This window comes from Paralichthys olivaceus, chromosome 15 (assembly GCF_024713975.1).
Source record: "Paralichthys olivaceus isolate ysfri-2021 chromosome 15, ASM2471397v2, whole genome shotgun sequence".
Lineage (NCBI taxonomy): Eukaryota > Metazoa > Chordata > Actinopteri > Pleuronectiformes > Paralichthyidae > Paralichthys > Paralichthys olivaceus.
The window spans coordinates 12,699,960-12,726,728 of NC_091107.1; the positions used below are offsets into that span (position 1 = coordinate 12,699,960).

Sequence of the window (26,769 nt, forward strand, 5' to 3'; positions counted from 1 at the left end):
TATTATTCATCCTGCTACTACTCACACGCTCAGTGTAAGATGTCGACAAGCAATGGTTCTATTGTCTTGACTGACAAAACATGACAAAATGACATCAACAACTGTTCAGCTTGTGGCACTGAACACACAGTGTCACTGCCTGCTCAGATGATCAAGTCTCTGAATCTAAACACTCATATGTACCAGACACCAGCTGTTGCTGATGTTGCAGCGAAAATCAGGGTGAGAGCGCCATCTAGTGGCAGGTCTTCATAGAGGGTGTTTGAGAAATAGTTTAATGAATACTGTAGTATCTTAAGTATGGTGTAGTACTGGCTTCACAAGCTGAAGCTGAACTGAATATCTGGCTTGAAAAAGCAGTTTAAGTATTGTGAAAAGTTGGAAAAAGTAAAAAAAGATGAATAGTATAAACTGCAGTGTAAGTGGTGTATAGAGTAAATTAAGAGCCATGCATTTGTTTTGAGTCTGTCCATTCTTTTCAATGGGGATTTTGTAAAAGTAAGAAATATATCAGAAAACTGAATGCATCCCATGATGACAAAATTGGACAGAAAGATGGGAAGAAAACATTTACATACATAAGTTCAAATTTTACGTATACATCTGCAAACAGGCTAATTGATTCACTTCTGTTTTCCTATAGTGTATATATCCTCAACATATCTTCAATATGTACATATTTATGTATTAAGTAACATATCCTGAGGCTGAGCATCAAAATTCAAGATTAAGATCTAAAACATTGAAAGTAGTCTGAGTGTCAACATTCCAGAATCAGGCCTAATGTATTCTCTTACACTTCTGTGTTTCTCAAACTCCTAAAAAATCAAAGTAACCAAAAATCCAGCCAGCTTTCCTGCTGCTCTGTTGCTGATCACCCAGGGTACGTTCAATGAAAACATTTGGCAGCGGTTTGCATCCTAACGCTGGTTTAACAGCATGTTTCCTCCTTGAGTGCAACCATCTTGATCTGTTTGCTTCTGTTTGTGAGGTGTGTTTCTAAAACAGTGCATGCATGATTAAATCTGATCACAGCAGTGAGGAAGACTCACAGAATAATAATTAAATTCAAACAGCTACAAATGCATTACTTCTAATTATTAAACACATTGCGAATCACTGGGAAATTATACTAAATGAAGCTTGTGTTTGCTGTTTTTTTATTTTGTGCGCCCAAGATATTTTTTATTTTTGAGTTTTATTCACTTAGATGCACACAGCTACCACATTTGTACCATAGCATGGAGAAAATTCAGCTAACACAGGACTGTCAGAAATCATTTTCTGCCGATACTGAATGACAACAGGCTCAGGCGACAGAGGGACTATGTTTCAAACATAATACATGAGAAATTAACAAACTCTTGAAGGCTATGAATGCGAGTTAGAGTTGTCTTCAAAGCACTGGGCAGTCATGTCTTTACTACGCAGATTTTAACTCTGTGTGCACAACATATTTCTCTTGTTCCCACTAAAATAAGAATATCATCTTTTGGGACTTCAGGGGTTTCATACTTTGTGACTTTTTTTATACCAAAGATTTATTAATTTTTTATATGTTAAATACAAAAAAGCTTTTAAGGTAAACAGCATCTAATGACTGTTTAATAAAAACGATTACACAATATTCCAACATCACATGACTCAGGTCGAGTTTGACTGATAAATAAATAAATTTATGAATAAAATGTCTCTTGTTGCCAAAACTCTACCACTAAAATCTAAGAGAAGAAATAGAAGACAGTAATGTTACTAAAAAATATATTATAAAGCCTCTCTCCAAAGCAGGGAGTTTTATTTAGCTTGTGCTGCCTGTAGCAATAATGAAGATGAAAAGACAGCGAGGGTCACAAGAATTGAAAAGAGTCACGCTCATGTATCAGGCCATGTTTTATAACTGTTGCTGAAAGCAGCGATAAATCCATTTACAACGAAGATGCTGGGAGTGAATCTTTCATTTGGTCAGGTCGAGAGTTTATATCAGAAATAGTGATAAAATATTTACATGAGTATGAAACAATAACTAGAAAATGATTGAGATGAGACATTGGAAAACAAGCAGCCGATTTAGAAGTTTCTGCACATTTGACCTCAACAGAGAAGTTTGTTATGTATCTTTTTGAAATGAAACCATTTTGTCAATATGTTAGTATAACACCTTAACTATTCCCTTGTTTATTTAGAAGATGAAAGATTGAATTCGCCACAACCATTAGGATGTTGTATAATTCAATCATAGAAAATGAGTTACAATTTTCAAAGCTTAAAAAGGAAGAGTTTGATGCATAAGCACAAATAGGAACAGTGTCTTAATAGTTTTTGTATTTATCAATGTTGATATATTGTATTTTTGTTAAGGGCTAATTATAATGACTAGAGGGTGATATGTATTAACCCCAAAAAACAAGTTGCACAAACACGTAACATTCTATTAAAATGAAGAAGAAAAGAGGGTAGATCTCTCCTGCCTCTACTGGTGGACTCTAGGAACTGCAACAGACACAAGAAGGAACCGCCTTCTTATGTTCATGTGCACATCTGCTCCTCAACTCTGAATATTCTATTTCATGTGTATTCAAAATCTGTAAATCTTGAATTCTTTCTGATGTGATCATTACCAATTTATATCTAATGTCTCCCATTCAGCAATGAAATGAATAAATGAGATTAAATCGAGGGGTCGTGTGAGTTCCTGGGATTTGTTGTGTAAACTTGGGATCATTAAGAAACAAAAGAAGAACAAGACACAGGGATGTGTCATGGAGAGTGAAGATGGCCTGGCAGTCAAAACTAAGGGATCAAAAGTTCAAATATAGGTCCTGCATTATTTGAGGTTTTAGATGAATGATAGTCTGAATAATAAAAGCTATCATCATCATCATACATTTTTAATTTGTATTATTAACATTGATGTGATGTCTGAACCACAGCCTAAAGATTTAATGAATACATACATCTTATTTAGGCCCAAATTCAAAATTTGGTTGCAGCAGTAGTAAATCGATGGATCATTGAGAATTAAATTGGTGGATTCAATTATTGACCCTTGTGGCACAAAAGCAGAATTATGTCTCATTATTGTGCTGGAGCTTTGTCTAAATTGGGGGACACATAAGATTGTTCATTGTGTTGGAAGAGAAAAGCAAGACACACAGATGCGTCATGGAGAGTGAAGATTAGCTGACAGTCAAAACTAAGGGATCCAAAAGAAGGTTCCTCAGTATTTGAGGTTGAATATTATGAAGGATCCATGAAGGATCCATGGATTCATAGTAACTGATGAACTGCTGAGGTATTCTACATGGTCCTGTGTTGGCAGATTGCAGGTGTAAGTGGCTCAATTTGCAGAAGCTGGTTGTTTGTCGCCACCAAGTGACAACTCTCTGCCTCCACAGCAATAATCCAACTCCCTCTGATGTTCGCGTGCACGTGCGCTCGCGTGCATGATCAAAAACGTTATAATAGATGTTACGCATGTTTTTAATGGGCAAGGTCCACGCGCACTCATCTTATGAAGGCGAAACAAAACGTTTGGAGAAAACGCGAAAACATGGCGCACAGTGCGTGCGAGTGGGGCAACCCCCAGTCTCTGCGTCCATCTGATGGCAGCATGAGGCAGTCCCGCGAAACATTTGCGTGGGAGTTCCCTTCACCGCCATGTCGGGATAGTGCACGTCTCTCTCTCTCTCTGCCCCCCTCTCTCTCTCTCTCTCTGTGCATCCTCCCCCACATCAGCAGCTTAGCCCCGCAGCAGCAGCAGCAGCAGCAGCACCATCAGCAGCTCCTCCAGCATCAGCAGCCCCTCCAGCATCCAGCATCCATCCATCCTTGCCCGGGGAGCAGCAGCAGTGTTTACCCGGCGCAGCAGCAGCAGCAGCGGCGGACGCACGGAGGGGGCGCATCATCTGAGTGATGCCACAGCATCATCAGTCGCATCTCGACAACAAACACAGCAGAGAGTAAGATCCGTAGAGGAGGAGGAGGAAGAGAGAGAGAGGGAGAAAAACCGCTTTCAGCCTCGAAGACAGCAAACTGCCCATGAAGATGTCTAACGCTGACATCGTCTTAAACGCCACCGATCGGATGGTGAAATGTAAGTTCGCCCACATCTTCTTCCCTGGTGCTGGCTGTGCAGATATTACATAACATCTCAAGTGTTCCCTGCTCCTTGCGGTTAAGGCAGAACATGGCCTTTATTTCCATGTCGTTCATTATTGTGTGTGTGGTGGTATAGTGGGCTGCAGGAGCTTTGATGTTGATCAACAATCCGGTTCGAAGCCCAGCATCAGCACCAGGGACCAGGAGATGTGGAATATAATCAACCGTGCTGATTTATGTTATTCCTGTTTTAATGTTCGCGGTCACGATTCCACTGCATCTTTTGGCCTGGTTAGAGGGGAGAGAGAAAAAAACAGCTGAATATATAGGAGCTGCATGAGGCAGTGATGCAGCAGGATTTCACAGGGCCAGTGGAGGAGGAAGAAGAAGAAGAAGGGCATGAAATTGATGTTTAACAGAGTTTTTTTTTGAAAGACCAGGAGCCAGTCATGTTTTTAATTTCATTAGAAAATGTCTACAAGGAGCTGCATCAATGGATGTGGTGAAGGCTGCTCAGTCAAGAGAATTAGTGAGGATACAAGTTGGATCAATGGAGGATGATGAAGTGCTCACAGTCGTGCCATAACTCATTTAGCTCCTGCTCCTTGTGACCGTGGATCAGCTCACACACTCAGAAGTGTGCATGAATACATTCACATTCAGTGTGTTACTGTTGTGGCCGAGCAGCTCAGTCAGCATTAACAACTTTGTCCTTTCAGGCTAGACAGAGTTGTAGAAACAGCGTAATCTGCACTGTGAGGTACATTCCCTGCATGTAACAATGACTGCAGGCATGCAATGTACGATAGAATGAGCTTTATAAGCCAGGTCCTTTCTGCAGGACCTTTAACTATGTTTTGTTGTGACTCATTTTTAGTGGACCTTCAGTGTGACATGACAGACACAGGACATCTGAATAGTTTCCTCAAACAAACTGTTTTTGAGGTGATTCTGAATCTGCATGTGATCATAAAAAACCTTTGCCATTATTTCTTTGGCACAGCGATAATGAAATCAAAAATATGTCAAATAAGAGTTGAGAATTCTGACCCTTTTGTACATTTTTGACTTTCATACAGGTCTATAACACATATTTTTTTAAACAGCTAAACCTATGAATTCAGTAGTAAAATCCATTTTGTCAAATCCCCAGAATACTAAAAAGTGAAAAGTGAGAGAGAATGCGAGAGACATTAAAGACTGAATCATGCATCCTTCAGGTGATCAACGTGAGCTATCAAGACGATTGGGATTCTGATTAGTTGAGACGGACGTTTCCTGCAGTTATCATGTGCAGTACGAGCAGTAAACTACTGAGCACTGATACTACAAGCTGCTCCGAGCTATTTTTATCCCTGTGTACATGTACAAGTTTCTCTCTGCTTCTCTTTTCCCTTAACACGCTGTAACCTGACAGAACATATCTAAAGAGATAACTGCTGGTCTGTGCAGTTTGTTTTTCCACAGCACGTCACTGAGAGGCAGATTCAGGTCAGTTATTTCAGGGACAAGGTCCCACGTATGTACACCTGTGAAGTATCTTACTTTCTTCACACACTTTAAGAAAACTTGATGTCACTGTATTCTAAAAATGCAGCACGAAAATCTGTAACAGTTAAAAGAACAGTATCCATTATGCAACAATATGAAAAGCGTTGCACCGAGACACAGAACATCAGCTTTAAACTCAGCAGGCCGCGCGTCAGGCTAAAACATTTACTCCAGCTTTCAGGGGTAAATATGCAAATTGGAGTCAACAACACTCGAATTAATAATTTATGAATGGTTACAATGCGGCAATATTTGTGTTTGGCAGAATAGATCTGCTTTTATGTGCACATTTGAAATTAGTCATGCGGCCTCTCAAGTATAAATGAAGAAGATCACAGCAGGTGGAGCTACAGAGGGTGTGGGTGAAGGAAAAGCAGCAAGATTTCCATGACTTTGGGTCTGTGCAGGATTACTGGACCCTGTAGAAACGCACACTATCAGGTCCAATTAAATAGAGTTCAAACTACACACTCCTGCAGAATGAAGTCACTGATAACAAGCGTGTACAGTCCGAACTTCATGCTGACACTGAGGTGTCTCAACTGAGTGTGTTTACAGTACGAGCATTTCCTACTGCATCCATTTGAGCCTCCAATGCAAATTGCAGTTTTCTGTGGCGGCACTGGCTGTACTCCAACAGTCAGCTGCTGCTGCTGTTGCCTGGCAACATACAGTATTTCATAGTTCAATTCTGCTTGGGTGCTGAGCAGAAGTCAGCTTTTCATCCCTCCACCTTACATCTATATCAGTGGGCTTGTGTATCTGCGGCTACGTATGTGTGTCTCTGTAAAATGTCTTGTTTAGGTTAATTAGTGGAAAAAGTGTGATTTGGATTTCTGTATCACCTTTTGCTGTCATTTTAGGATGTGTACAGTAAATTATTGTACTGGCTCTACTTTTTATTTAAGCACAGGTTGAAAGTCTGAGAAGCTGCATTCAGAGATGCACTAAAACATTTTCAAAAGATTATCCAGAGGTAAAAACTGGAGAATCCAGTCCATGTGAAATGATAGCAGGAAATTCTCTAGAGAAGTCCCAGCGAGCGAGTGGGCACAGAGGTGCAGTCTAACATGCGATGGACGCAATACTAAAAAAAAAGTAATACACATTTTTCAGGATGAAAAAGAGGTGCTGATAAAGATGTCAACTTGAAAAGACAACGAGATTCGACAGGTTTTAGTGATGAGGGCCGACGTCAGTGTCAAAAAATAACATGCGATTTCCGCAGCAGAATTTATACATTACGTGCTGAGAATCAAATAAAAAGCTAATTCATCAGTGCATAATGACGCTAACTGAAACAAAAGTTAAGGGAGCTTGAGTGGTGACTATATGCTGAGCTTGTTCTCGCTGGTAAAGTGTCATAGCACACATCTCCATCACAGATACGCACTGCAAACTGAGAAAAATGTTAGTCCCATTAAATCCACTGGCCGGGGCTCACCTCATTATCCCAGGAGCAGAGACTTTGAGATTTCTCCAGTTGGGCATTCATTATTAAATACCGTGTTGGTCATGTTCAGTTAGGCCCGAGCTTTGAGACTCTTCCTTTGTCTTCTCTACATTTGGATGCTGCTGCAAGGCCCTGCTTGCTAATGACTGGCGAGAATGGCCATACTCTGGAATATCGTTGTGTTAAGTGTATTTATGTGTGTGTTTGCATCTTGTTAATGATTTGTGAAACTGGACTTCATCTGACTTCTTTTTTTTCTTCCCATGTGAATTATTTATGACTCCAACACTTAGAAAGAGTTTTCTGTGTTAAGCCAGATTATCTGTAGATTAACATCAATACGTGGGCCCTGAAAGCTTGTGGTCACAGCACACGGAGATCAGCGGCAGATCTAATGAATAACCCTCGATGCCCCTGAAGTAATGATCTGAGGTTGGATTTCAGTTTCACAGGCAGTCTGTCGGTAGGTGACTGGTGCATTTTAATGGCCACGGGCTTTAGCGATGCAGGGAGAGTGCTGGGTGAATTGAAAGTGCTTACATGTTAGCTGAGTTTTATCCAGCACTGAGAAAATAGTAAACAAGTCACTGCTCATCTGTGCTGGAATCACTGTTATCAAATCATATTGTTTTCAATATATAATGCAAGATTCAGTGAGATTTATATATAAAATTTGTATCTAAAGTAAAGCATATGATGTTTGGTTTACAAATAGACATTACGAAACATTCAAAACACACTGCCACGTTAAATGCACACTGACTACTTATAAAATATAAACATCGGCAAATACTAATGGCGTCTCACATACTGTATATTTCTAAATCATTCAAGATATGTGAGTTTCTTGTTTGATTCACATCAGCACATACTCTGTGGTATGTAAAGCAAAGCCGTGTTTAATGAAGATGCTTTCATGCCAAAGATGTACATAAACTGTCAACAAAGATGGAGGCGGTGGCATCACATTGTTGCCTCCAGGGCAAAACATGCATTGGTGGGTTTCTAAAATAGGATTTCTGCATCAATTCCTTGATAAGAAGTTGTTTGTATTATTCACGGAATGATGTTTATGCCGTTTTTCTCTCACCACAGTGGTAGAAACAATCAAGGACTGTGTTCGTCTTGACATGAAAACTCGCCTGAGTGGTTTTGCTCTCTCCTCAGCGGTCCCCTTCCCCCTGAGCCACCGCCTAACTATGAAGGAAGTGTTTGACTGCGAAGGCAAGCCTCGGGTGGATCTCCTGAAGGCCCACCTCACCAAGGAGGGCCGCGTAGAGCAGGCCGTGGCGCTGCGAATCATAGATGAGGGGGCAGCTATCCTGCGACAAGAGAAAACCATCCTGGACATCGAGGCACCAGTTACAGGTATGAATCCTGTTAGAGACATGTTCCTGCTGCAGTTAGCATGTTGTCAGCTGCCACATGTGTAAAATCCAATGATTCAGCTTTTATATATTTCACCTGATAAGATATAGATTGACACTGCACTGGTATTATGCGAATGACATGCAACAAACAAATGACCCTCTGCAGCCAGAATTGAACTACAACACTGACAAACTATTGACATTTTAGTTTAGCATGTCAGAATGCTAACATTTGCTAATAAGCACGAGGCAAAGTGCATATGAGACTGTCGCAAAGTGTTTGCATTTGATCAGGAGCATTTCAAGGGACTTTGAGGGCCTGGGGCAAAAGGGACCTGGGAGGGCCCCAAACATCAAACTAGCAAACCCAGAAACACATGACACCAAACCATGTAATTCCATTCCTCAAACGATTCTTTTACAGTCAAAATTAGAAACAAAGTGCATACTGTGTATTCACATAAACAACAATGAAGTACTAAAGTTTAAGTACAAACCATCCACCACCATCCCAGACACATCATCCACACACATCATCGTACAAGACATTCAAGTCTGCAACCAAAACCTCAAACCTCTAAAATGACTTTTGGCAGAACACCATAGTGGCATGGGGCCTTGTTAGGGGGTTTCCGACCTTGTTGTCGTTGCAGTCGCCTGTACAAAGCCAATCTAAGAATTTAAGTGGGTTCTCAAAAAATTGTGTTTGCTATGGACAAATATAATCAATTAATCTCCCCCCCCTCTAAGCTCAGGGCCTCAGGCAATTTCCTATCTTGTCTACCCTGTTGCAACGCCCCTGTATTTGGTCCTAAACATAGACTGTACAAACCGAAGTATTGGACAACAGAAAATTATCACTTTCAAGTAGAATCATCTTTTTTTGCTTAAATAGACAAAACATTTTCAGAAACACTGTATCTCTCATAAAAAGGCCTCTCATCACAAACTGCAGAATGGAAGGGTTTTAAAGATAACTGTTCATATTGCTGAAAGTAAAGTAGAGAAAAAAAAACTATGGCATTGCAATTGGTGCCTAAACCCAAACCCTATTAGCACCAGTGTAATGTGAGACAGAAGGCATATGTAGATACAGACAGTACAAAGGATAAAAGTAATAGGATGAGGGTATGAAGCAGTAAAGCAGTGAGAATAGAGAATATTTAAGTTTTTAAGTTATTTAAGAATGTGATGATATGAGGAGAGAAGTGAGATTAGGATAGATTAACTGTGTGTGTGTGTGTGTGTGTGTGTGTGTGTGTGTGTGTGTGTGTGTGTGTGTGTGTGTGTGTTCCTGTACTTATACCTTTGTGAGGACCATTTTAAGCAAAGACCCCAGATTGAGGCCATTTTTAAAAAGTGAGGCCATTTTGGCTGGTCCCCACTTTTTCAAAGGGCTGTTTGAGGGTTAAGACTAGGTTTTAGGGTTAGAATTGGGTTTAGGTTAGGGTTAAGCATTAAGTATGGGTGGTTAAGGTTAGGGTCAGGGGCTAGGGAAAAGCATTATGTCAATTCAATCCTAATATACATTATCTCAAGGCACTTTACGTAGAAGGTCAATGTCCTCACTAACATAAAGGTACAGACGTGTGTGTGTGTGTGATGGTGTGATCTTGGACAGGTTGCATGCCTTGCGGACAGAAAGGTTGGTATAGTGTTTCGGTCATAGTGGTGTTTAATATACGGCATAACAATGTTGTTTTGATAATAACAATAATATGAAACGATAACAATAATACTACAATAATATTTATGATTTATGATATACAAGATAATATATAAATGATTCTGATAATTATTATGAGACTGCAGCAATTAGGTTGGATTCAAAGTGAGACCATATAGTCGTTTTCAATCGTGACATGTCGGTAGAGTCCAGAGAATTGGATAGAGTTTAACTGCAATCTGCCTTTCCCACATCCACAACACAGCAGGGGGTACTCTGCACAAATCCTCCGCATTATTCAGGCAAGAGGCAGTGCAGCCGGGTGCAGCAGACGGAGGCAGGAAGTGACGTATTAACTCCGCTGCGAAGATCACGCGATTTCTTTTAGGACACAAAGACACCTGAATTTGTTCTTATCACCACAAACTCTCTTGACATCTTCCACGTGTGTGGACACAGCAGGGTTTCACACATCAGATTCTCCTGGATTTCTACTGACTTTCTACTAGGAGGCCAGGTGGAGAATGTCTCAAGAAGCGAAGCATCTCACTTGACCATTTGTGTTCACACATGCACCTCCTCTGGACAACATACAGAGGAACTGCAGAGTTCAGTGCATGTCTGAAAGCAGCTTATGATACTATTCAGCCACAATGTTGATGGTGCAATTCCGAAATTAAAACAGTCAAATGATTCCTGGTCCTATGCTGATAGAGCCCTTGATATCCATGCCCATCAGAGTAGTCTAAGTATAGAATAGTGGCAGTTGAGCCCTAAAGTGTATCATCATTTTGCTCAAATCAAAGTTATTGTTATACAAAATTCTGCATGCACCTCTGTGCTGTTTGATAAAGTCTTGAAATTCATGTAAATCCTTTGCAACAAGAACATGTGATGTTGGTGCATGATGATCCCACACACACTTAGGTTCTCTTTACTTCGGCTCGTCATTCAGCCTCACCCAAAACTGTGTGATATTAAATATACATGTAATTATGCATATAATTAGTTCTACAACGGCACAATTGTCTTTCTTCAGAGAAAGTACATTGTTTATCTGAAACAAAGGTGACAACTGATGAAACGCATGTTGATTTGAGGAGAAGTCTCGGGCTCCTCATCTCGTCTGGCGTCAGGAAAATGGAGGCTTTATGTATTAAGCATGAAATATGGATGATGAACTGAGCGTTGTGTATCGGAGTGAGTGTGGAGGTCTGTTTTATATCTTTGTGAGTCGTGTTCGAATGTCTATGTGTGTTTGTGTGTGTGTTGGATTCATATATTATGAGGCATTTATTCACTTGGGAATCTTTCGTTCTATGGGTGTCTGTGTCTGTACGTGTGTGTGTGTGTGTGTGTGTGTGTGTGTGTGTGTGTGTGTGTGTGTGTGTGTGTTTGATTGCTTTAGTCACACAGGCAGTCTCCCACTCACATTGCTCTAAGCTTTGAGTGGGCGAAGGCCACTGTAGAGCTGATAGAGGAGCCAGAGAAGAGAGAGGAGATGGAGGATAAGTAGGAGAGAAGGAGACAGAGAAAGATGATAATGAAAAATTGAAGGCAGCGAGGAAATGAGATGTAGGTTTGCACTCCAGAGCAATGGTGTTCACTATGAAAAAGTATGCATCTCCCTGGGGGCTCAAGCTTTTCCTGACTCTTTGAGGTCTGCCGAGGGCGAAGACCTTTCAGCCGAAGAGCACAGAGAAATCTCAAGAGGATGATGACCTGAGAAAAATGATTTGATCATGTCCACAGATCAAAGTGCTCAAATTTTTTTATATAGTCGGAAGAGGCATAATTGTAGATAGATTATACTTAATATTCTGCAGGAATATTATTTTCATTACTCACGGCCTCGTCTATAGCTCTGCTGAGACATTTGAGAAGCTCCAAAGACTAAGCAGTTAAGAATAAAATGTTTATATTGATAATATTAAAAAATACAGAAAGGCAGGGTTCTCTCCGGAGCCTTAAGAATAATTTAGGGCTGCAGGTAGAGCAAGTGCACAGTGACAGCTTCATCTAGGTAACTCTGTTCACATTCAATGTCCAAATCCAACTGAACTACCCACAACCAGAGTGGCACATCACAGCTTATATCATGTCACTCCGCCATTGTTAAACATCACTCATATTACATGCATGTAAGCTGCCACATTATATAGTTCCAGATCTAAATTGATGAAAGGAAAACAATATGTATACTGTATATAATTATCATTAATTGAATTATGAAAATTGAAAAAGTATGGTTTGGTTTGTATTTATGTAACTTTTCTACTCTAAAGCTGAGAAAGATAAGGTAATCTACAAGATGGTATATGCAAACATAAATATAATTTACACTATGTTTGATAGGTGGAAAGCATTGAGGGAGGGTCAGCCTCTTGCATAAAATAATGTATAAATGTGTACATGCCAATGGCTGTTACATCTTTTAACGAGAATGGCACATTTAGAGACCACATACCTCCACCAAGGCCCAACAGTCCCCTTAAGAAACCACATTTAAATTCACTGGATCTGGATTTTTATCTGGATCTGCACCAAATTGCATAGTCCACTGAACATCAGTTTCTTTTTCACCAAGTTCCATTAATTATCCATTGAAAAACATCAGTGAAATAGTTTATAAACACTCATCTTACAATGTTCAATAAAGTGAAAAAGAAATCCTGAATTTGCCCCCAATTCTCAATCCATACCAAAATGTTATGGGTTCTTCCCTGACCCATACCACATCCTTCCACCAAGTTTTGTGTCCAGTAGTTTTTGCATAATCCTGCAAACTAACAGATAATATAATATATGTGTATGGTTACATAACATTTATATTTCACTGTATAGTAAACTTCATTATCACTGACAGCTTATAAGTAATTTACTGCTTAGATATCAAGCAATTAAGTATCTAACAAACAAAGCCAAAGCTGAAGAAAAGTTTCATCTGAGAAGCTCTTTTCAAATGCAGGCGTTACACATGTACACATACATGTAAACTCACACAATATGGCTGTTGTGTAAAGAAACAGAGCCATGTTTGATATTTGGCTTCATGAAAACATATTTACAACTGCATACGTTTATTTATGAGTGGGTTTCAGGGGCTGCCCACTCAGCCTTGTCGACCTGGAGTGAGACTACTGTCATTGTTTGAGTTAATCAATGGATGATGCCAGAATGACCAAATGATAGCACAGAGATGAATGTACACACAGAGACAGACGCACAAAACAGAGCGAGTTCCTTTCATTGTGTAACGGTTGCCGTCCTCTGATTGTCTTTCAGTGTGTGGGGACATCCATGGGCAATTCTTTGATCTTATGAAGCTGTTTGAAGTGGGAGGATCACCAGCGACAACGCGCTACTTGTTCCTCGGAGACTACGTTGACCGCGGCTACTTCAGTATTGAGGTAAAAACCATTAGCATATCTTTCAAGGACAACTGAGAACCTATTTATTTGATTTGGCTTTGGATTAATTTAAGTCTTTCATATTGTTTAATTTTAACAATAATATTTTTTGTTTTTACTGTAAAATGCCTAGCCCTACTACTTCTGCATTAAAGAACTCTATAAATAAAGTTTTTTATCATTAATATTATTATTAAGTATGTCTTGAGGAATAGACAGAGCTGCCTATGGTTACTGTAACATGCTATACTGATTTTTGCCATAGACTGTACATAAAGATGGACGACATTACAGCTCCCTGAAAGTGAAGCCAAAGCATCTCGATCCCCCCCTGGTGGCTGGCTGCAGTACAAATCATAAAATGTCCCTCCTGCATGTTAAGCAGGACATACGTTGTAAGATTTAGGTTTTGCACGGTGCTCCATGGTGCATGAGGATAGAGCCCTATGTTTTTATTGACAGTTATTTGCAAAGATTTCCACCAGAGTGTGGCCTCAATCAGAGTCAGTGTACGGTGCAGGACTTATTCTCTAGTTTCCATACCATAACCATCCGTTATTATTTCATGGCCATGTGATAATTTCTTTCTCCCAAATGGATTGTGGGAGGAGGTGGAGACGTGTCTTCCATCTTTATATACAGTCTATTTTTGCATCCATGCACAGGTAATAACATTTTGTTTATGTGTTTGCTTCAACAGTGTGTTTTATACCTTTGGTCACTGAAAATCCTCTATCCAAAGACTTTATTTTTACTTCGTGGAAATCATGAATGTAGACATTTGACAGAATATTTCACCTTCAAACAAGAATGTGAGTATCTCTCAGTGTTTTTCATTCCCCTCTCTCTCTCTTTCTCTCTCTCTCTGACTTGTAAATGTCATGCGTAGCCGGGAGCACTTTCGGTAAAAATTTCAAGTAATGCACCTGTCTGTGGGAACTGTCAAGTTAATTCTGTTTGACAGCACAAAAAAGGCAGTTGGAATTATAAAAGAAAGAATGCGTAAACACTTGAAACTTTAAAAAAAACGTAGAAAGAAAAACACATGCATGTCCCAGTATGCATACATGCAAACCGATGCACATAAAGAACACGAAAAAGAAAATGTAGAGACATGACGGAAAAATAAATGAACCAATTCTCATTATTTCTAATGTTATTTCATGGCGTTATAAATATTACCTCACCTCTCTTTGATTTGTGCATTTTTCTAATACCATACTGGTGTTTGTGTAAAGCACTAGTCAAATACAAATATGACTTGTGACTAGTTGTCATGTTGTGAATTTTAAAACTGCTGCAACTAATTACATTTGTGTCTCTTCTCAGGTAAAATCAAGTACTCAGAGCAGGTCTATGACTCATGTATGGATGCATTTGACTGCCTTCCCCTGGCTGCACTCATGAACCAACAGTTTCTGTGTGTCCATGGTGGACTCTCACCTGAAATACACACCTTAGATGACATTAAAAAGGTAACCACCCAGTGCCTTGTCACTACTAGATCTCACAGAACAGTCACTGTGTGTTTGTGTGTTCTTAATGCACTTCTGTTTCTTTATGTTAAGTTGGATCGATTCAAGGAGCCGCCAGCTTTCGGGCCCATGTGTGACCTGCTGTGGGCTGATCCTCTGGAAGACTTTGGCAATGAGAAAACCCAAGAATATTTCAGCCACAACACAGTGCGAGGCTGCTCCTACTTCTACAGGTGAGATGTTTCTGCTCCTCCCCCAGAGCCGCTGCATTCCACTGTGTTATTACATTCACCAAGATGTTTTCATAGCTGTTAGTTTGTCAGCAGGATTATGCAAAACATACTGAAAAGATTTATTTTTTTTTGACACTTTCTTTAACATTCTTTATAAGAGGTATTTCAAAATGTTTGTGAATTTCTCAAGAAATAAATAATCAGGCATACTTAGCGGCCTGTTAAGTATGAGTATATGACATTTGGTGCGGTTTGATTGAATATAAGGGGTCTTTTGGGTTTTGGTGGAGGTATGTGCTCTATTGAGAACCATTCTAGTTGGTTTGTGTGTTGGTTGGTTGGTTTGTTTGATTTTTAACTGGATAATGCAAAAACTACTAAACGAATTTCCACCAAACCTGCTGGAAGGTTGGGACATGCGTCTTGAAAGAACCTGCTAAATGTCTGTGTGGACATGGATTAGATCCCTTACTGTGACTGTGTTTAATGTCAGGTTAGAAGGACATTTAGCCAAATGTTATGAAAAAATGAATGGGTTCTTCCCTGACTCATATTGCATGGTTCCTCCGAGTGTTGAGGAAATCTGTAGTTTTTGCATAATCCTGCTTACAAACAAACCAAACAGACAGGGGTGAAAACAAAACCTCCTTGGCGAAGCTAGTACATAATTTAGGTTTTAAGACCACTTCCTTCCAGTGTTGCTTTAACCCTGAATTATTAGTGCTGATGAGATCTAATTTAATCTTTCAAGAGAATTGCAGGAGTTTAGGGTGAAATTTGATTGTTTCAGAGAAGTCTCAGAACTGAACTCTTAATATCAAAAATAGATGGTAAGATTGTAAATTATTAATAGAAATCAAAGATTTAGTGCTTCTTGAGCATAAAACCCCCACAAAGAACAAAACAAACAATATATACACACTTAACACCACATAAACGGATTTAGACGGGAGCCGAGTGCGATTAAACAGATAGAATGATTCAAGAAATGAGCGTACTCTTAAAACTTATAGATAACGGTTGTGTCTGTGAGTAAATGTGGTTAACGATTGTTTGTTGATTCACAGAGGAGATTTTTACTGAACAAAGGATTAGCTGGGTGAACCTGATGTCAAATAAAAATAGAGGCAAAGAGAGGATGGAGCAAAATACAAGAGTTAACAGCGAGGCAAATTGGGAATGGGTCTGTTGTGCAGCTTTTAAACTTCGACGACAGAGCATGTTAAAGGAGGAGGAGTGAGCACTGTCCTAATATTGTTGTGAGAAGGAAGAGAGCTGTGGAAGTAGGTGGTGGTGTGGAGAAAAGATTAGGTGGCAGTTGTGGTGAGAGTTTTCTTAATGAAGGCTCAGAGCGGCACAGATTCCTGTGTGGGAGTCGCAGCTCCACTCAAATCACAAAAAGTGAAGTCGGGAAGATTTATTCTTCCACTTAAGTGGAAATGAAATCCTGGACTGTGTGTACAGGAGAGCTGCAGTTTAGATTCACATTATAACGCAGCTGTAAATCTCATTTCAGTGTTATATCAGAGGAAAATGTTTGCTTCAAGTGTTATCAGATGAATAAATCAAAGTGCAAAAGTTTCTGTATCACTATTTATTTCAATGTGGGCGAGATTACCTGGTGACTTTAAGATGAAACGTGAGTCCATTGAGACAATATAGTGGCACTATGCACACTGCTCTGCATTACTGCTGGTTTCCTACCAATGGAGGGTATATAAGGTTATTAAAGAGGTAGAACAGTGGAATCCTGCTGGTGCAAATCCAAGCTTGACCTGTGTCTCTTGCCTGTTGTTTCTAAGGCTTTGTCTACACTACGGCTGATATCATCCCCTCCATTTAAAAACAACTGTGTCCACACAACGTTTGATTTACAAAATATCTCCATCCAGACTGGAACACAAAAACGACAAGAAATGCTCTAACAAGCATGCCAGGCCAATAGGTGGCGATAAAGTCTAAATCAAGGATCCGTCAAGTGCCATAGAAGAACATTGTGAACATGCTCAGTGGCTCATAATTGTATAAACGTGTAATAGGTTGGGTGTCCAGTGTGAACCCCGCCTCTCGCCCAGTTTCAGCTGGGAATTGCTCCAGCTCCCCCCACAACCCTAAAAAGATAAGGGGTATAGCTAATGGATTAATAGATGGATTGGGTTTAAATGTTCGAATATTTTCTTAATATTTTTTCTGCTTCAGGGCCATTTGTTCCCATTCCAGAAATCAGCTGGCTCAGGGACGACACTTTGAAAATTGAGCTGATTTTTGTTTTTTTAAATCAGTCACATTATTTTGTGCAGTTCCATTAGAAAACTCTTCTTGTTGCTCAAGACCAATTAAACATCTGAGATAACAAATTCATCACATGTTCATTGTGATCGACTTTCATTTAGTTTAAGTTATCTGAAACTTGATTTTATTACCATCCTGAGATGAACCAGTGATTTCCTGAAACATGAAAACTTATTTTCCTTTAGAAATGCTCACAAATACTAGAAAGTATAAGGTGTTAAAAAAGGTAAAACCTCAGCTGACACATGAGTGAATAATAATAGTGGTAGGGTTCAAGGCGATATGGTGAATATGATGAATATGATACAGGAGAAACCCAGGTGAAGGGTGTTTAGTTCCCACTCTCACTGCTGTTCAATGGTCACGATAAGAAAGCAACAGTGAGAGAGGAGCTTAGTGAGGATTATTCTGTAGATGTGTGGAGGATGCTGCTATAATAGTCATCTATCTCCCTGTGGCTTTGTTCTGCCTTCACTCTCAAACTTACCTCTCCATCATTATGTCTCATGCCAACGATACAGTATGTATGCAGCACGGAGAGCCGCACTCTCCTGAGGATTTCTGGGAAATGCAAGGAAATCTCTTTGTGATACAGAAGTAGATATAGCAGGAATAAGAAAAAAGGGAAGGGCATTAAAATTCAATCACTGATTTGAAGCTACATATTGACAATGACTGATTGATGCAATATGTGAGCTGTTCACGCAGACCCACACTGCATGGTGCATTGGGCCGTGTTATTTTGACTCCCTGAACGTGTTCTGTGAAATCAATACTGAACAGTTCTGCTTCCTTCCTCAGAGCTGAAGAGAATGTTTAAAAAATAGATGCTACAAATTTTGCAGAAAATCTGTTGCCTCCAGAGTTTTGTACAAGTCAGCTCTTGCTCTCCTATGGCGTTGAGCTGTTTTGTTGGTAACTATGAACAAACTGATGCATTGGCCCTTAAATTCAAAATATGAAATGTCCATGGCCCTGTCATCAATAAAGCGATGAAATGTATACCTATGAAAAAAATCCCCACAATGCTGATATTAAGTTTTTATATATGACAGCCTATATAACATTTATGTGATATTTTCACACAAAAGCTTATTCAGTGATGCATAAGTGTTTGTATAAGCCTATTGTCACATAGTACCTCGCTACACTACACATTGAGTTTTGCTACTTTAGTTTATTTTTACATTACATCCGCATGGAGGTTTTGTTTTCATCTGTTTGTTTGTTTATTTGTTTGTTTGTTTGTTTGTTTGTGTGTGTGTGTGTGTGACCTGGATTACACAATAACTACTCAACTAATTTCCATGAAACTTGGCAGAAGGATCTGGGTCAGGGAAGAACCCATTCAATTTTGGTGCCGATCAGAATCAGGGGGGGTGGATCCAGGATTTCTTTTTGACTTTCTTTAACGGGGAGAGAGGGTGTTTTTATTAGACCTTTTCACAGATCTCGCAGGGGATAATTAATGAATCTAAATCAAAATAAGTCAGGCACATACAGGGGACTGATATCTATCAATGTGTGACATTTGGTGTAGCTTGATTAAACCTCTGCAGTATGAGTGCTACTGAGTTCCATTCTAGTTTTGTCTGGGTTTGTTTGTTTGTTACCAGGATTATACAAAAACTACTCGACCAATTTCCATGCGCCCTGATGGGAGGATGAGGTATAGGTCAGGGAAGCAGCCATTCAATTTTGGTTGAAATGGAGATCAGAAGCTGGCTCTAACTATTTGTTTCTCTTTTTAAAATTCTTGCAACGTTTTAACATTTTCATTCATTTCTCAAAGAATAATTCATGGATTTAGATTTTAAAAAATGTATTATATAATGGGGGATATTAATGTTATGGTCATCAGCTCGACAGATGGATTTTCTCAGGGGAAAGAGAAAAAAAACCTTTCTGTGAGTTTCACACTCACAGCACAACACTTCCATCTCTCTCTCTGTCGAACTCACTCATACTCACTTGTCAAATTTCTCGCTCTCTCTTTCCCTCTCTCCCTTTCTCTCGCAGGCTCACGACACATAATTGTGTGTTTTCACAAAGAGGAGAGAAGGAATGCCAGCCGCAGGCAAGCAGTGTCTGCACCGTGTTCATTGCACTTATCAATACGTACCATTGGAACGGACCAAAAATTAATTAGGACATAAAGTGCATTAGGATTTGGATTTGTACATGACGTTTGTGCACAAAACTGCGTACGTAACGTTTAAAAAGTGCAGTGCAATAATTGGCCTTATTTCTGAATAAGAAATGAATTGTAAATTTGGTTTTAATAGAGACAGTTATATAACATTCTTGAGAGCAGCATTTTCCTGTTATGTTCGGCTGCACTGTCAGTCATGGTGGAAAGAGTTGCAGCATATTCATGTGTTATGCAGCTCTTTCTATATTGGCCACCAAGGGAACGATATAGCCTTGTGACCTAGATACAGTATATGAGCATGGCACAGTTTCGCCAGGTGTACGGGCAGAGCAGTCTCATTGTTTTTCTTTCGGGTACAAACCTTTGAGCACATCAATATTTTAAACACTTGTGAAAGTTTGATAGGTCCATGGACGGCAGTGACGACGATCTCCTGGAAGACAGGATTGTTGCTGGGGAGGATATCCTATAATACTGAATGGTTTCTAGGCTAGGATAAAAACATGGCTGGCATTGAATTGGTTGTTGGTAATCAATCAGTGGTCCAAAATCAGAATTATGGATATATTAATAAAAAATATTGTGTCTTAATTTTTTTCGGTTTATTGCTGTAAATTATATATCTTGGGTTTGACATCGTTTGTCAAACAAAACAAGCAAAGACATCACGTTACCTTGGCTTCCTCAAATTGTGATTCGTGAAAATGTTTACCATCTTTTGATATTTATCAACTAAAAGCAGAATGGATGAATCAAAAAATAATAGATGAATCAATGAAAACAATAGTAGTTAATAGTTACAGCCCAAAACATAACATAATATGATTATTGGAAAACATCAAAGTAATAATTGTCGATCTCAGTTTAGGTTGTCTGGTGGGCCTCATTACCTCCACCACAGAGGTCATTTTGTAACCTATTTGTGTTTGTTGGTTGGTTTGTTGGTATGTTAGAAAAATCTGTCAAAAACAACCGAACTTATATCCACAAAACCTGATGGAAGGATGCGTATGGGTCAGGGAAGAACCCATCGTGCCCAGATGGTGGCGGCATGAGATTTAATTAGTGCCTTTCTAGTTTTCCAAAGGGGCCAATTACAATACCCATTTGCTCTTCATCTCGAAAAAAAAAAGCTAGCCACCAATGTGGCTACGTATGCATTGATGGATGGACGGATGGCTGAGAAATCACATCTGAGGTTATTTTTTGTCAGAGGTGACAGAATGAATAGGTGTTGACCTACTAGCAAGAATCGTCTAAAAAGAGCTAACCAAACGATTATCTTTTATAATTTTTTATCAGGGGATGATAAAGTTTCTGAATGACATAACACAACCTTCTGGGCATTGCATAACAGTTGTGCTGAGAGCTGCTGAATGATCATCTCCACTCACACTGCAGCTGGACGTGTCCTAATTCTCATTACTCGTCCCTCCTGTGCCACACAGGTCTGATATTTCCTGAGCACTTCACTCTCTCATGGTTTCTGCTCCATGTCGGCTCCATGTCTGAGCCACAGCTAAAACAACTCCATTCAGAAGTGTCACACAGGAAGTCATGTGTCATCTTCCTCTGTTGAACAGCTCATTGTCCATCTGGCCAGAAAATATGGAGAAATAACAGGGATGATAAAAAGGATAACATTATCGGATTGGTGGCTTCAGCAGCTTCAACAGCTTTTTTGAAGATAGAAGTCTAACATGTATTCTTATTGGTCACTTAAATGAAACAAAGAGCCAAATCTAGATATATTTTTATATATTTTAATTCTCAATTATTTCTGATATCTGACCTTTCATTGCTTTTGTATTTTCTATTTATTCTCTGTTTTTATATCCATTTTACTATTATTTTATTTTTGTTTTTAGAAACAAGGGTTGGTGGTTGTTTTAAACATAGCCTTTAAATAAACTTTGACTTAACTTGCAATTCTCAAAAGTCACATGATCATCAAATTATGGAAAGAACCAAAGACAGCAGCACCTACTCATCACAGTAATTCATTTTGCACTGTGACAGACATAAATAGAATCCAAACATTATAATGTGTGAACCAATGAACAACCAGGAAAGTCTAAATCACTTAATCCATCCATCTATCCATCTATCCATCCATCCATCCATCCATCCATCCATACAAACATCCATCCGTCCATACATCTATCCATTCATTATCTGTACTGCTTATCCTGTGAGAGTCATGGGGGCAGCTGGAGCCAATGGCATCTGATATTGGGCGAGAGGCGAGGTATATGTGGAGGTACCAGGGAATCACAGGGCTGACATACAGTAACAAATTCACACCTACAGTCAATTTAGAGTCTTCAATTAACCTAACCCTTATCTGTGTTTGGACTGTGAGGAAACTGGAGTACCCGGAGAAGGACATGCAAACTCAGAATTCAAACTCTTGCTGTTAGGCAAAGAAACAGTAGCAGATGAATTGAATGTGTGGAGCGCTTATCACTTATAGACCTTATTGCAAAGCTTGCACTTTATACACAGTAAACACAGCAGCAACATTATACCACTTAATTATACTTAATCATCTGCTCACGGGCTTCGCTCCATTCCAGCCACATTTCTTGTCCGAGCTCAGGGGCAGGAAGATGTGACTGCCTCTTTCTGGGTTAGTTTGTGTCTCACTGCAACAGGTAGCTTGTGGATTGGTTTTTCACAGCCTTGCATCATCCTCAGCACGGCTTTCATAAATGCATTCATGAGTGGCGGATCTTTGTTTTTCATTTTTTAGTAAGTAAAACTGAATTAGTAACCTGCAGCTTAAAAGCAGTTCTGCTGTTAGATGGAATAGAACATATTTTTTTAAATTCTGTCAAGTTGTAACAAGATTGTTTTCTTAAATCAGTTGATTTGTAGTCTGTCATTCTCTGTTCTCTGAGGGTTTAAATGCATGTTCGGTAACGTCTCTAACATGTTTTTCCCTCTTTTCCAGTTATCCGGCTGTTTGTGAGTTCCTACAGAGCAATAACCTATTATCAATTATTCGAGCGCATGAAGCACAAGATGCAGGGTATGTTATCTCTACAACACACATACCTGTGCTAAAACAAAAATAGAAACATATTGACACATGTGAGAATCAGCTTTCTTTTTCTTCTGTCTTTACCTCCACCTGACTGCCTTGAAGCTACCGCATGTACCGCAAAAGTCAGACAACTGGATTTCCATCGCTCATTACAATCTTCTCAGCGCCAAACTACCTGGATGTTTACAACAACAAAGGTCAGAAAATCCCTTTGTTCATTTTATTGCTTTCGTTTGTTCCTGTTTGCACCTTGATCCGAGTTTTTCCCTCAAAAAAATCACAGAGAAATTAAAAGGGATTATTCCTGATAATAAAAAAAGAAGTAAAATATATATGATATATAGGCAATGTTAAGGCATGAGTAAGGTAATGAAGAGATGAATTTAGTGAAATAGATGTTAAAGCGGGAAACAGAAACGTTTGTGTTGAAAGAGAAAGTTGCCCCAATTCCCCTTTGAAACGCCTGCACTTCTGGCCTTGCAACTTTCCCTGTTTGCAAAGAAAAGAGACAAATCTAAGAAAGATCTGATGTATGGGCTCCTCTGTCTAGTCTAGTGTATAGAAATTGCTTTAACAGCTCAAACTAGAGTGTTTGAGTTAATGTACGTGTGTTTAGCTTGTTGATGGGCTTTAGAATGCATCAGGGAGCCCCCGTTCTGTTTGTGTTCTCAGGCCTGGGTCTTGGTTGCCATGGGCTGTGGGAGATGGGGAGTGTGGGAGGGACTGCATCACTGACTATCTCCATGTGGCTTTATCCCTCTTGATGTAACAGTGTCAGCGATCCCTGGCCTCAGCTGGGCCATCTGGTGGCTGAATGTCTCATTTTTCTGCTCTCACTCTGCACATGCACAAGGGGGCTGTTTGTCTTAATATGAAAACACCATCAAACATTAACAAAACAAAACAATAGAAGCATATAGGAATTATTGCCGTGCATGTGGCTATGGGAGTATATGAATAGATCCTGCACAGAGCACACTAAAAAACAAAGTGACAGTTTGTTGCCATTGCCATTGAATGTTTTTTTTTATCATATAGGGGTAAGGGTTAGTTCTGTGTATCATTTACGAAAAACTAAGAACAAAACTAAAATGTTCTTGCTTTGGTCCAACGATACGTCGCTGCCTATTGGACGACCAGCTAGACACATGGTTTTGGCGATAGCAATGTCCATAAATGATATTTTTGTTTTGATGAACTTACTCAAAACATCTGTCTGGGTTTTTAATCTATGATTGTAGCTCTATATCTTAATTCTTTATTTTGTAATTTATTTTATTTAATTTTATTGAAAAAAGCTTAACATTAAGGAGTATATGTCCATACTGAGTTGTCTGTGATAAACATAAATGTTGTTTATTGAACATTACAGTATCATACTTCATACATACTTTTATAGTATGTAGACGATATTTATCTCAACATCTGCTTCCCCACCAGCTGCTGTACTGAAGTATGAAAATAACGTCATGAACATCCGACAGTTCAACTGCTCCCCCCATCCCTACTGGCTGCCCAACTTTATGGACGTCTTCACCTGGTCTCTGCCATTTGTCGGAGAGAAGGGTATGAAATCTTCGGATATCTGTCTGGTGTTTTTAAGACAACACCACATCTTTATCTTTTAATGATCTCTTCTCTCTATCTCTTCCCCATGCAGTCACAGAAATGCTGGTGAATGTGCTGAGCATCTGCTCTGATGATGAACTCATGAATGATGAAGACGAGATCTTTGATGGTGAGAAGTCTTGCATTTAACGATTGAATAATGAATTATTGATTCCTCTAATCAGTGCATTACAAGTTCAGTTCAGACTGCACAAACTAAACAAGCTCCTTCATGAGACGAGATGTGTACATTTGAACTGTTCACATCTTAATCTTTTCACACCAAGCGTCTTCCTTTTCGAATGTGCCAAGTTAGAAGTTAGAAGTTAGGAGTTTGGCATCGCTTTCTCACCAAGAGACCCATCGCAAATTCTTCTCTTTTCCATTCACTTCTACAAATGTATCACCTTTAAATACTGGCTCAAATTATTTTGCGATACATCTAATGTCCTCTATGAAACCACATTTAAACCCACTTGATTTTGAGTTTTTTCATTTCAATGATTGTTTCATGCATCTTCAAGCCCAACATACACTAAAGCATATAATGACAGTGTGTATAAATATTTCTTTGTAGCCAATGCAGCTGCAGCACGTAAGGAGGTGATCAAGAACAAGATCCGAGCTATCGGGAAAATGGCCAAAATGTTCCAAGTTCTCAGGTAGACTTTATCTTTGTGTGCATGACTGTAAGAATGAGTGCGCAGTGTGTTTTCATATTCTGTATTGGGTTTTTTTGTACATGAACATGTATAGAGGGAGCGGATGTGTTGTCAGAGTGAAGCATGAAGTTTGTGTTTTTTCTAGTTTGATCAAGGTTCAGCAAGGTTTTCTGGCCTGTTTGTGTGTGTCTGTGTTTCCTGCAGAGAGGAGAGTGAAAATGTGTTGACGCTGAAGGGCCTGACGCCCACTGGCATGCTGCCGAGCGGGGTTCTCTCTGGAGGCAGACAGACACTGCAGAGCGGTGAGCTCAAGGCTCAGCATAAGCCTTTCCTCCATCATTTCCTCCATCTTTCAGTTCCTTCCTCTCTCCTTCTCTTACTCCTTCTTTTTCTCCTCTCTTCTCTTTCTCCACTCTCCTCTTTCTCCTTCTCTGTCTTTAATGCAGAGCTGCCAGCAATCTTTGTGTTTGAAATCATTTATCAATTTTCTTATCATTTTTAGGCAACTAAAAGAAGATCTTGACCAAGAGCGTTTTTCTTTTGAAAATGCTGCTATGGAGATGCCTGGGGTCCACACTACTCTTAGAGCTGCTGAAATGTTTGAAAATGCTGTCGGCCCAGTTTGAATACTCCGGGGCTGCGATTTCATCTGTACGGGCAGGAACAGAGATGTTTTCAGAACAATGACATAACCGTTCACAAACTCCTGCTGACTGGGTCTTTTAGGTGACGACATAGCCTACCCTGATTTGTCAGCCTGAAAAAAAAAATCCCCACTCCAGTCCACCATGCTGCGGTAATGCTGCGGCAATGCAGATACAACAACAATGATGCTAAAAACCGAGTAACGCAAGAGAATCCTGCAAAGGTTCCTAGTTGAAAGGCGGCAAATGTTTATTACTTGTAGCTTGTTGCTCCTGCTGTATCATAGTTCCCATCATAGTACCAAACAATGTCGATACAAATAGGTAAAACAAACTCACCCTCATAACCCTTGTCTCACAGGTTATTACAGCTCAACTGTTAATAGTTTTTTTTAAACAAACAGGTGACAGAACATTTGAACTCATTTGGAATTCTATTTCTATTCTATTCTATTATTGACTTATGTCAGTCTCTCTTAAGCTCGCTGGATCTTCTCCAGCTCTTTACCACAGCACTGTGCCACTTCACATGAACAACACATCCACACGCATCCACAAAGACCCAGGATTTGTTTGAGTGTTTAAATCAAGAAGTATTTTCAAATCAAGGTTTAGCCCAGTCTTGTGTACAAAACCTGTTAAAGTGCTATCCATGAGTGTGTCACCACCGGTGTGCTGACAGCAGTGATAGCAATAACGTTCATCGAGATATTATTTCAGTTTTTTGAAATGATGAAATCTTTTTAAAATTATCAAGTGAGAAAATTGTATTTCTGTCCTCTCCTCTATCTGTTACTCTTTCCATCTCAATATCTGTCACTCACTCTCACTCTCTTTGCTATTTCCATTTCTTTTTTTTAACCCCACATTGACATGAATTATTTTAGCCTTAATGCACGCTGCTCCTCTCGGTTTGGTTGTTTTGCCGGTGAAAATGTGTAATGCATCTAACCTTAAACGAGCCGCCTTCACGCCGGGGCCACATTTTTTTACATTTGCATGGCTTTGTCATGAGTAACCTGCTCCCCCTCCTCCCCCCTCAGCCACCATTGAAGCCATTGAAGCCACCGAGGAGCATGATGAGGACGGAGAAGGTAAATCTGTGCTCC

General features: G+C 39.6%; 2 protein-coding genes across 3 annotated transcripts in view; one reads left to right on the forward strand and one right to left on the reverse strand.

The window, feature by feature from the left end:
• The window catches only part of cxxc5a (CXXC finger protein 5a), a 57,236-nt gene that overhangs the window by 28,277 nt on the left and 2,190 nt on the right, over nucleotides 1-26,769 (reverse strand). The window lies entirely within an intron of this gene.
• ppp3ca (protein phosphatase 3, catalytic subunit, alpha isozyme) overlaps nucleotides 3,514-26,769 on the forward strand; it is a 28,246-nt gene continuing 4,990 nt past the window's right edge. Inside the window, exons 1-13 of one of the 2 annotated variants that reach the window (XM_020085953.2) lie at nucleotides 3,529-4,093; nucleotides 8,270-8,470; nucleotides 13,424-13,548; nucleotides 14,249-14,360; nucleotides 14,878-15,023; nucleotides 15,117-15,256; nucleotides 22,654-22,731; nucleotides 22,849-22,943; nucleotides 24,187-24,312; nucleotides 24,407-24,484; nucleotides 24,932-25,016; nucleotides 25,221-25,318; nucleotides 26,704-26,754. In XM_020085953.2, the coding sequence (XP_019941512.1) occupies nucleotides 4,039-4,093; nucleotides 8,270-8,470; nucleotides 13,424-13,548; nucleotides 14,249-14,360; nucleotides 14,878-15,023; nucleotides 15,117-15,256; nucleotides 22,654-22,731; nucleotides 22,849-22,943; nucleotides 24,187-24,312; nucleotides 24,407-24,484; nucleotides 24,932-25,016; nucleotides 25,221-25,318; nucleotides 26,704-26,754 (1,390 nt within the window). In that variant the 5' untranslated portion in view covers nucleotides 3,529-4,038. Of the gene's footprint in view, nucleotides 4,094-8,269; nucleotides 8,471-13,423; nucleotides 13,549-14,248; nucleotides 14,361-14,877; nucleotides 15,024-15,116; nucleotides 15,257-22,653; nucleotides 22,732-22,848; nucleotides 22,944-24,186; nucleotides 24,313-24,406; nucleotides 24,485-24,931; nucleotides 25,017-25,220; nucleotides 25,319-26,703; nucleotides 26,755-26,769 lie in introns of both variants that reach the window. The other variant, XM_020085954.2, reaches the window with a different exon arrangement.